The sequence below is a fragment of the Arachis hypogaea genome, chromosome 20, assembly GCF_003086295.3.
Source record: "Arachis hypogaea cultivar Tifrunner chromosome 20, arahy.Tifrunner.gnm2.J5K5, whole genome shotgun sequence".
Lineage (NCBI taxonomy): Eukaryota > Viridiplantae > Streptophyta > Magnoliopsida > Fabales > Fabaceae > Arachis > Arachis hypogaea.
The window spans coordinates 119422055-119433232 of record NC_092055.1 but is presented as its reverse complement, the minus strand read 5'-3'; the positions used below and the strand labels follow the sequence as shown (position 1 = coordinate 119433232).

Genomic DNA, 11178 nt, shown 5'->3' with positions numbered 1-11178 from the left:
AAAATATTAACTAATAATTTAGAAATATTATAGGAAAAAATTTACTGCAAAATATTCAGGCATGAACCAGCAAATTGGATCTTCATTCCTACGTCGAAATACATGTGTCATCATAAGTGCAACCAGGTTTATAACCTACAGTATGTTAAATTTATATGTAAAACATGTTTATAGGTAAAATACAAATCACAAAAATATAATTACAAGAAAAAGTACAATATACATTGACTTCTATACTTACTCGTGATTCGACATATTTATCCGGCACAAGACATCTAAATGTATTTCTATAACCTTTTTCATCTAAGATTACCAACTCTTTAGAACTGCCAAAGTCATAAAATGGTTAGTTAGGAGAATCATAAAATTTTTAAACTTTTATATATTATACATAATCATAAATCACATATACGGATCTAACGTATCCGAAAAAATATAGGCTGCAATATTAACTTGAGAATCGGTTAACATCATCAAAGATGTAGGCTCAAATGCAATAAATTCCACCACTGCAGTTAAACAAAATAGTTTCAAGATTAAACTAAAATATAAGGAAAGAGAAAAAAAGGTAAAAAAAAGAAAAAAAATAAGGTTACCTTTGGTAGTACAACTCCTACTTTAATATGTGGTTGTCCATTAGGTGGAGTTGTTGCTTCGGTGATATCTGATTGGAATAACTTTTTGGATTGAATTGGAAAGATACTAGTAAGATCACTAGTAGTTTTTGTACTTTCTGAAGACTGCACAACTACAGTAAGATCCAATATCAAACTACTATTTGTGGAAGTTATCTGTTGTGCCATGATCGCATCAATCTTTTGGTGTAGAACATGAATTACCGATTCTAAGTTTTCTATCATTTTTGTTAGATCGTTAAACATATTTTTGACCTATATATTTTTCATTGGAATAATCTTTACTACTCACTCAATGGTATTTTGTCTTGTATTGTACCATATAACCCCTTAGGATGAATATATAGCAAATTTGATTATAAAAGATAAAATAAGATAAAAATAATAAAAATTTTAAAAATATTTTAAAGTTATCTTTTTTTAAAAAAAAGTTATCTGATCAGAGTAAGATAAAAAGAAATTAAGAATAATAAGATTATATAAAATAATCTAATTTTATCTTTTTTAAAAAACTAATATTTAAAATATAACCTCATATTTATTACTATTTTAATATAAAAAAGGATACCAAATTTTGGCTGTGGAAATTACTTAATTTTGGATAAATTTTTATTTTTAATTTAAATTTAAATCATAAATTATTGGTAATCATATTTAAATTATTAAGAAAGAATTAGTTGTGTGCAACATAATCTTATTCTTATATATAAACACTCAAGCGTAGAACACTATTAACTATTTTTATTAAAACTAAAATTACAATCTAGTAAGCAATGGAAGAAAAAGTAGTATATGATCACATTGGATCTTCTTGGATGGAAATCATTAAAAATTCTCCGTTGAAGCAAATACTACATGCAATAGAGGTAATATATCCAACTCATGATAAATTACAATGTTATTTATATATATATGAATGCTAATTTTCTTTTTATAATGTAGTCTTTATCCAAGAGAGTTGATGACATGGAGAAAGCAATGTGGATGACGAAGAAGTCACTTGATAAGCTAACCGCCCTTCAATGTAAAATTGATGAGAAGCATCATGAGAAAGCTGATCATACGGATTTATATGAGATGAAGAATAAATCTTGTGGTGATGTAACAAAGAAGAACTCTTGTCTGTTGCAAGTAAAATCCAAAAATTGTGTGTTTACGAATTTATCCGACAAAAATAAGGACGGTGAGATTTTGCACAATCTGCCATCATCGTTCTGCAAAGGGATACAAACATGCATCAATGGAAAAAGAAAGTCGAAGCCAAAGTCAAGAATGAGTTTTCAAACAAATATCAAAGCCCATAAAACTGTGCAAGAACATCCGAATACGTTTGTAAAGCAAAAGGACAAATTGGCAAGAGTTAATAATCCATCATTTATCCAAAATATGGCATTTGCACGACCAGCTAAAATGCCAAAACTTGAGTACAAAGGTCAACTATCAAGCAAGATGGCAGAAACTAGAGTACGCAAAGGGCCTTTAACTTTCAGCATAGACAATGCACGGTTAAAAAGCTTTGCGAAACAACAAAAAATGGCTTTCAAGTAAACTTCTATCCCAAAGGTATTTCATATAGTTAAAAATAATTTATTGGCATAGTATTCAAATATGTATATTGTGGATAACCTCTATGTTTTGTGTAGAATCTTAATTGTTCATTCAAACCACCACAAGATATGAGGTTGAGTGAGAACTTGGTCAATATGGCTATGTACATCTTTACTGTTGATAATGATATAGCGTGAGCATTTTTTTGTTATCTTTTATTTTTTTATTTTAGTTATCTTTGTGGCTAACATGGTGGCTTTGTGTTAGAGAGGATTTGGTTCATATTCACGACACAACTGCAACTAGAGAAGATCTGTTCTGTCTCATACCTGAAAAACAAGTGTCTAAACTGGTAATAAAGCTTATGGCATTGAAGATAACATCAAATATTAGCATGACCAAATTAAAGAATGTTTGGTCCCTTCCACCATCATTTGCAGTAAGTCAAAATCTTGATTTGCTCATTTTAACTAAGTAAAATAAATAACCATTGTGCTCAAACATATATAGGATGACGTGTCGTTACATATGGAGGATCGTGACCTACTAAAAAATATGCACATTATATGCCTCCATCCCGTGACCTTTAATTTGTAAGTTCTCATTAATTATTGGAATATTTTTATTATAATAAAAAGTACTCAAATTTGTACTTAAATATATTACATCCTATTTGTTATACAGATATATGTCCCAATCAAAGAGAACGATCACTGATATTTAATGGTAATGAGCATTCCTGATAAAATACTTTATCATTTAGACTCTCACCGTAAGGTTGAAGATGATGAACCACACAAGCATCATATTAGAAATATAGTAAGTTCATCTACTCCGTTGCAAAGCAAATAATAACATTACTTCGAATAATAAAGCACAATGTTCTCATTACAGGGAGTGGCTCTCTCTGAAATAATATTTTCAGAGAAGTATGCAGAATGTGGTATACAACAAATAGTAAATTTCGAGGGTTGGGAAGTCCGTAGGGCAATAGGTATTCCTAGGTGCACCAATATGTAATTATTCAAATTGCTGGTTATTTGATTTAATATATATATTTTGCTTTCGACGGCCTTATGTTGTATTACATAATGCATTTTCACACAGCAATAATTCAACTGTATGGGTTATGCAATGGATGGATGTGCAACAGAAATTCACTCCTGTGGTCCCCCCAAAGGTAACTTTAACATAGACAATTTTGCTCTTTAATTACACTAATACATGTGTTAACATTTAGTAAACTAAATTATAGCTGCATAAGGAAAGGAGTAGAATGTATTTAGCATTGGATTTCGTCACCAGAGATTGGAATAAGATACGGACAGATGTTAAGGAGAGGTTTCAATTATGGTGGCTTATGATACACCCATAGTATCTTTACTGAAATTGTGAAGATTTATTCATGTCTTCTTGTTAGACTTACTAAAATAGACAAAATTTTTAGTTATGTATTTTTTATCTTTCTCATTGTGTATCACTTTTACGTTATCCTATTAAGAACTTACTTATAATTCTGGATAAAACTAAAAAATCATCAGTGTTATTTACCTCATTTTTTTTAAATATTTTATGATGAACTCATCTTTATTAAAGTAAAAAAAATAAACTGTATAATATATTTTATAACTATAACTACAAAATTACTTGAAATTTAGATAATAATGATTCATTCACTAATTACGTTTGGTTCTTTTCGTAAATGGTTAAAGATCGAAGTGGAATTTTACTCTTAAAATTTTAAATTTATCTTTTTTATTTTTAAATAAAATTTTAAATTTTAATATTTTTAAAAATAATATATTTACATTTTTGCTCATTTAAATATTAAAATAATAATTAAAAAGATAAATTAAAACGCAATAAAGTCATCGAATTTTGATGAGAATCATCGAAAGTTGCATTTGGATGGTTTTGTTGATTGGAATTTATTTTTATGAATACAACTTCAGTTATATTTGTTCATGAATAAATTTGTTTGCATTCAAAACATTTAAGTATGGAAATAATAATTTGCTCGTCAATTTCTGCATAAGTTATTTTTTATTTTATTTTTCCATCAATGTGATAAAAATCAAACTAAAATTATTAAAACATAAATAGTGATATCCATTATCTTTGTATCACTATATTCTAAATTACTCACCTAAATTTTAATATTAGAATAACCATTCACACACCTAGTGAATTGAATATCCGAATACCTGGTAAATTGAACATTCGATATATCCACTGTTCACATTGTTTAATATTTTTATTGTCTACCTATACTTTTCCATATTATAACTCTTCACATAATATGCATCTAAAACTAGTTACCACCCTAACAAAATCATTACATACATGTATAAGTTACAAATACTGGAAATTCAAAACTAGGAGACCCTAGGTAAAAATATAGAAACAATCTTTCTTGATGGGCACCGAATCGAAGAGATAAGCAAAAATTATTGAAAAACAAAAAAGAAGGAGAGATGAGCTCATGTTTAGCTCTTATCTTAATTTTGCAATACGGTGATTAATCATGTTATGCAGTAAAATGGCTCTTGCTATACATATTTGGATTAGAAAAAATTAAAAGAAAAGAAGCAAAAGAAAGTATATAAAAAGTGCTCCCATGTCACTTCCACGTCGGATCCTCCTCCCTCCATACAAAAATAGAATATTATAAAGGGAAAATAATTAAATCATGAGAAAGAAGAGTGTGATTCACAGGAACATTGATCAACCTTTATAAGAAGCAAGACTGTGATTCAAACTAACACAATATAAAATAAAACCAATATTGTTTATAGTTTGCTCTTAAACAGGACCCTTGTGCGGTGCCCCTCAATAGAACTAGCACCTTCTGTCCTATGCGGTGCCCCTGCTTGGTTGGAAGACTTGTCTGCTCCTGCTTGGTTGGAAGACTTAACTGCTCTACTACGAACATTGTACCTTTCGTATACCTTGTCTCGGTTTTCTGACCACTGAGTCTCTGCTTGACGCAGTCCGAATCTTCTCTTGCTGAAAGTCAATTTAATTCACCACCACATCGATTACATATAGAATAGGATGAATTAAAACAGCACTGATAATAATCAGGGAGATGCAAACACCAGTCAATACTAGAAACTGATAAGCACTCCATGCCTAGGATCTGTATTATATTTATTTTAGTGTTCTAAAAGTAACAATATAGTACTTAGCTAAAAAATATTTTTACAAAAAAGAAGTTAGGAAAGAGACGTTGAAAATGTGAGTGTAGATGGTTTCAGAAGGAATGCCGGTTTCCTTTTTTAATGGTAAAAAGTAAAAACCAATTCTAAATGACATGAACATGAAAGATGAATGCTAGTAAGGGCAACTGGGAGAATTAAAAATGTTGGTAAGAGTAGTTTTCTTTGACCAAATACTTCATATAGGACCAAAGATATTAGCCTAGTTTAAGATAAATCCAACAAGACACACCAAAGGATATAGCATTAAAAGCAATTGTCCTAAAGATCATGGTTCAAGTCCATATATTATATTTTGTAAACCCTAGCTACAACCAAATATACAACTATAACTGGGCACAGGTAATCAGTTAATGTGAAAATTATTTTTGTTACCTGAAACAAGCTCGCTTAAAAACTTTTGTTCAGTCGCGCCGCGCAACAAGTGATACATGGACACCAGGTTCATACTATTCAATCTATTCTGCCTTATTGCTATTAGTAGAAAGTCATGCATTCCTTGATCTTAAAGCCATCTGAAAACTTAGAATCTGAAAACTCAGAATCTAATTTCACAATACAAACTCATCTCAGATTCAAAAAAATTAACCAAAAAGAAAGATGAAAATGAAAAGGCAGTGGCTTATACATATTTGGAATGTAGTGATATCCTATTTTTGCAAGGCTATTGCTAATTGCATATCAGAACTGTCACACAGTTACAGGTAAGATCAAAATTAACCATGTCATATTGAATAATTTTAATTGAAATTACAACTGGATTTAAAAAGGAAAGGGGGAAGGGAGAAAATATTTACAATGAATTCTATGGGAGTCAATTTTTGGAACCTAATGTATGGTCTAATGCTCAAGTTAAATCTCGCATTTCACATGGCTTTTGTAAATAAATCTACATGAAATATTCCTAACCAGCATCTTAAACCAGAAATAAAGGATTCCACAACCTTAAACCAAAATACTATACCATATTACAGCACTTTATTGCTACTATACGAAGCATTCTCATCATATACCTACAATATAAGCAATATAATATCATTAGTACTAGCTAATAGGCAGCAATTAAAACTTTGTCATAACTCATTGGTAAAAATACTTACTAGTGAATCATCTTCAATGTTCATGTGATCATCCAAGTCATTATCAAATGTGTCAATTCCACGGTCTTTGATAAACCCATATTTTATGATGTATTTTGTACCCAATTCAAGTGATTTATTCAACCCCTCATCCACTTATTCATGTAAATTGCATGGTTTTACTTTCTCTTCCTTATTCTGTGATATATGTGAAAAACATGTTTTCTATGCTTTAAAAATATTAATTTTAATCACCCTTTATTACCATTCGATGCCGTAATTTGTGTGTTAAGTATTTTCAGATCTCCCAAGGCAGAAATGGCTTAGAGAACAAAAAGGAAACATACAAAATTGGAAGGAAAGCACAAAAATGGAGTCTTGAAGAAAAAGGCAGCGACGCGAACGCATGGACGACGCAGCCGCGTGCCTAGCGCGAAAAGACAGCGACGCGAACGCGTGACTGACGCGGATGCGTGCCTTGAGCAGAACGCAAATGACGCGTACGCGTGACCGACGCGACCGCGTGGAAAAGAAAACTCCCGGATGACGCGACCGCGTGACCTACGCAGACGCGTGATAGACGCCACGTGCAGAATCTGCAGAAAACGCCCACAGCGATTTATGGACCTTTTTTCGGCCCAATTCTGAATCCAGAAACACAGAATATAAGTCAGAGAATGGAGGAATCAAAAGGATAACATACATTCATAATTTTAGGATTAGATGTAGTTTTTAGAGAGCGAGGTTCTCTCCTCTCTCTTAGGTTTTAGGATTAGGATTCCTCTTAAAGGATTTAGGATTTCAACTTCCTCTCAGGTTCAATATTCCTTTTATATTTTTATTTACTCTAATGCTTTTATTCGTATCTGATTTATATTACCAATTTGGCTCATGAACTCTTTTTGTTTAGATTGATTTTCTTTTATTAATGCAATTGAGGTATTTCAGATTTATCTTTAGCTTTTTTTATATTCTTGGCTTTAATTGATTAATTGGAGACTCTTGAGTTATCAAACTCATTGTGATTGATAATTGTTATTTTTGCTAATTGAATTGAATTCCATTAACTCTAGTCTTTCCTTAGGAGTTGGCTAGGACTTAAGGATCAAACTAATTAGTCCACTTGACTTTCCTTGCTCTAGTAAAGGTTAACTAAGTAGGATTGAAACTCAATTCTCATCACCATTGATAAGGATAACTAGGACAGGACTTCCAAATTTTTACACCTTGCCAAGAGTTTTATTAGTTATTAATTTATTAATTCCTGCAATTTATTTCCCTTGTTCAAACCTTTTGAAACCCAAAAACACCATTTTTCATAACCAATAATAATTCATACTTCCCTGCAATTCCTTGAGAAGACGACCCGAGGTTTAAATACTTCGGTTTATAAATTTATTTGGGTTTTGTTACTTGTGACAACCAAAACTTTTGTACGAAATAATTCTCTATTGGTTTAGAAGCTATACTTGCAACGCGATAATATATTTGTGAATTTCTTTACCGACAGGAAATCCGCTTCGTCAGTCTTCTAACTGTGAAATGCCTCAACGAACATGACAAGTTGTTCAATTGTGACCCTCCATGCCACAGTGTCCACATTGATGTTTTCTTTTATTGGACTGTGCAGCACCCCCTTTTGTCCTACATTTTCTTGGGTCCCTTGGCATGCTATGTCCCAGATCATTGGTTGCAAGCCCAGCTCCAGAAGCATTCACTTGCACATCATCTCTTATACTATCTACATCATTAACCAACTCTTTTTGTGCAGCATCTTCTTCCTTAAATTGTTTCAACAAATTCATAGCCATTTCCCGTGTATAGATAAATCTCTCGTTATCTTGGCAAGCAAAGTTGGCTAGTTGTCTAAACCAATCCATCAAACAACCGTATTGACTTAGTATCAAAGAATCCCAATGAAATCCGACCGTATTTTGCAAACCTACTTTGGCAGTCTTGTTCCACTGAGGCAAGACTAATGACCTTGACAACTCTTCTATATCTTCATGCACCAAGACGCAAACTATGTATTCACAAGGTATTCCAAATGATTCCATTCTCATACATAAACAATTGAATTCCATCTCAATGTCACAACAGAATACATGCCACATCTCATTTGGCGTTCGGTCCAAACCGACAGAGTAAATCACATAAGAGCCAGTTTGCCTCATATTTATTACCTTCATTGATGCAGCTCGTACAAGGATTGGTTGGAACATATAAAATATTGATAGGGTGTAAACATTGGCAGCACTCCTCTCTAACTGTTGAAAACAGGTTTGCATAGTGGGTCTCCCATTCACAGATGCGAGGTTAGCCTGGACCTCTTTCCACCGAATATGGTCGACACATCGATTTAAGTGTTGAATGAACTCAACCAGATTGTACCTTGAATTGTCATACTTTGCAATAATTGATTTTAATCCTTCGCACCGAGAAGTAGTCTGAAAACTAGCAAAAAACTTATATGTGCAGTTGCCCATGAATGTCTCTTTTTATACATATCTAGGACCATTTCTCGTTTTCGACACCAAATCCCTCAACCATTTCAAACCACTTTTGACGAAATACATCAATTTCATAGTCGCCTAGCATACACTTTTTAAACATGGAGGTAAACTGGGGCTTGCCAATGTTACTTGTTGTATTGCGAATCAGATGCCATGCACATAATCTATGATGTGCATTAGGAAACTCTTTCTCAATGGCGAACTTCATTGATAGATCACCATCCGTGATAACCAAAACAGGTACTTTCCCATTCATTGCCATCTTTAGTTGTTGTAGCAACCACCTATATGTGTATTTTTCCTCATCGCAAATTAAAGCAGCAGCAAAGATGATTATTTGATTGTGATGATTGACACCAGAAAATACCACCAATGGACACATATATTTATTCTTCTTATAGGTAGCATCAAAAGCTAGCACATCGCCAAATAATGAGTAATCTGCCCTACTGAGACCATTGCACCAGAATAAATTGCGCAAAGTACCATCGGCATCTATGTGATGATTAAAATAGAGAGAAGGGTCATTTGTTGCTTGATCTTCTAGATACTTCAAAGCTGCATATGCATCACCGGGTAACTGGCACCTCTGCTTTGTTATTTTATTGTACATGTTCCTTTATGTGAAAGAGAGATACTCGTAGCCACCTGCCTGATTTGCTAATGCCCGATATATCTGTCCAACACTAATCCCACCATTTTTCATATTAATCTTGTGGCTAATATCAGCCTCAGACATGAATCTATGCCCATGAAGCAATCCAATCAACCGAGGATCCAGAAGTGGATGATTGTATTCATTAGAAAAATAAGAAATAAACCAACGACCACTAGGTGCATCTAGACAAATCTCCATCATTGCACTGTAGCCACACCTTGTCTTAGGAGTAGGTATTCTCTTAAAGTTTCCAATGCCATAATTATTTTATGGTCTACATCCTTCACAATGACATACAAAATTCTTCAACTTAAGTACACCCGCACGACTCTTCCTAGTCCTGTTCTTCCGAGCACTAAAGCCTCTTGTCCTTGCATATCTATTGTAGAACTCAAATGCAATGTCGACATTAGAAAAGTGAAAATGACATACATCTTTGTCCCTGATATTCCAAAATTCAACCATCCCAATGTCTTCGAGTGAGTCAATGTTATACCCTTCATCGAAGCCGTGATAATCAAACATTGGTTCCACATTTGTGTCGTCCTCATCCATATAATCCACGTCAACTTCCTCATGTTTTTTTTCCTCCTGCTCATACCGATCATATGATATATGCTCGCTATTAACCCCTTCATAAGAAAATTCCTGACCCATTACTTCCTGAACACCAATACACAATTCAAAATGAAACTTAAGTTTGTATATAAATTGCCAAACATGATAAGAACAAATATTTTTAAAATAGAGACTAAATAGTAACAGTAGAAGTAGAACCATTGAACTTGATATCGTCCGCACACCGAGTACCAGCCATCACAAATCACAGTCTTTTAAAATTAAAAACAATCCAATAGTGTCAATCTTAGGAATCATGGAATTGGACATGAGTTTCATTTATTGTATTAAGGGGGATGATGCGTGAGCATCTTTTCTATCTTTTCCTAGTGAATTTGCATTCAAATTGTTGAGTTTAATCAAGAATTAAATATCTTTTAGCCACTATGGATGCTACTTTGAGTCATGTGCAATTCTGTTTATTTCAGGTGATATTCGGATGGATTTGATGGAGTTTCTGTAGAAAAAGAGAAGAAAGCAAATGATGTTGTCAATCCTGACTTCCCTGCACTCTAACATGAATAACTCAAGCTACAGAGGTCCAATTGACAAATTCCAGTGGAGTTGGAAAGCTAACTTCCAGAGCTTTCCAACGTTGTATAATAGTCCATACTTCTTCTCCAGCAAATCGGCAAGGGTGGCGCCTAACTTGGGATTCTCCAAGTTAGGCGCCAAGACAAACTTAATCCATCAATTGCGTGCTGTATAAGTGGCGCCTAACTTTACTTTTCCCAAGTTAGGCATCAGGACAAGAAAGAGACTCAAAGTTCACTACCAAGGTAGCGCCTAACTTGAGGTTTCTCAAGTTAGGCGCTAGGTACAATAAGCACACACAATTTGGTTCGACCAGCATGAAGTTAGGCACCACTCCCTTCCAAGTTAGGCGCCAACACCACCAACAACACTCAA

The 11178-nt window shown here is 33.2% G+C and overlaps 1 protein-coding gene across 1 annotated transcript; it reads right to left on the bottom strand.

The window, feature by feature from the left end:
* Positions 1-8988: 8988 nt before the first annotated feature.
* LOC114926136 (protein FAR-RED IMPAIRED RESPONSE 1-like) lies at positions 8989-9606 on the bottom strand. Its single transcript, XM_029296631.1, has one exon. It carries the CDS (start codon positions 9604-9606, stop codon positions 8989-8991), a length of 618 nt encoding a protein of 205 aa, XP_029152464.1.
* Between the last annotated feature and the right edge of the window lie 1572 nt (positions 9607-11178).

Coding starts and splice junctions, on each gene's coding strand:
- LOC114926136 (XM_029296631.1), bottom strand. CDS start 9,606: ATGTACAATAAAATAACAAAGCAGAGGTGCCAGTTACCCGGTGATGCA.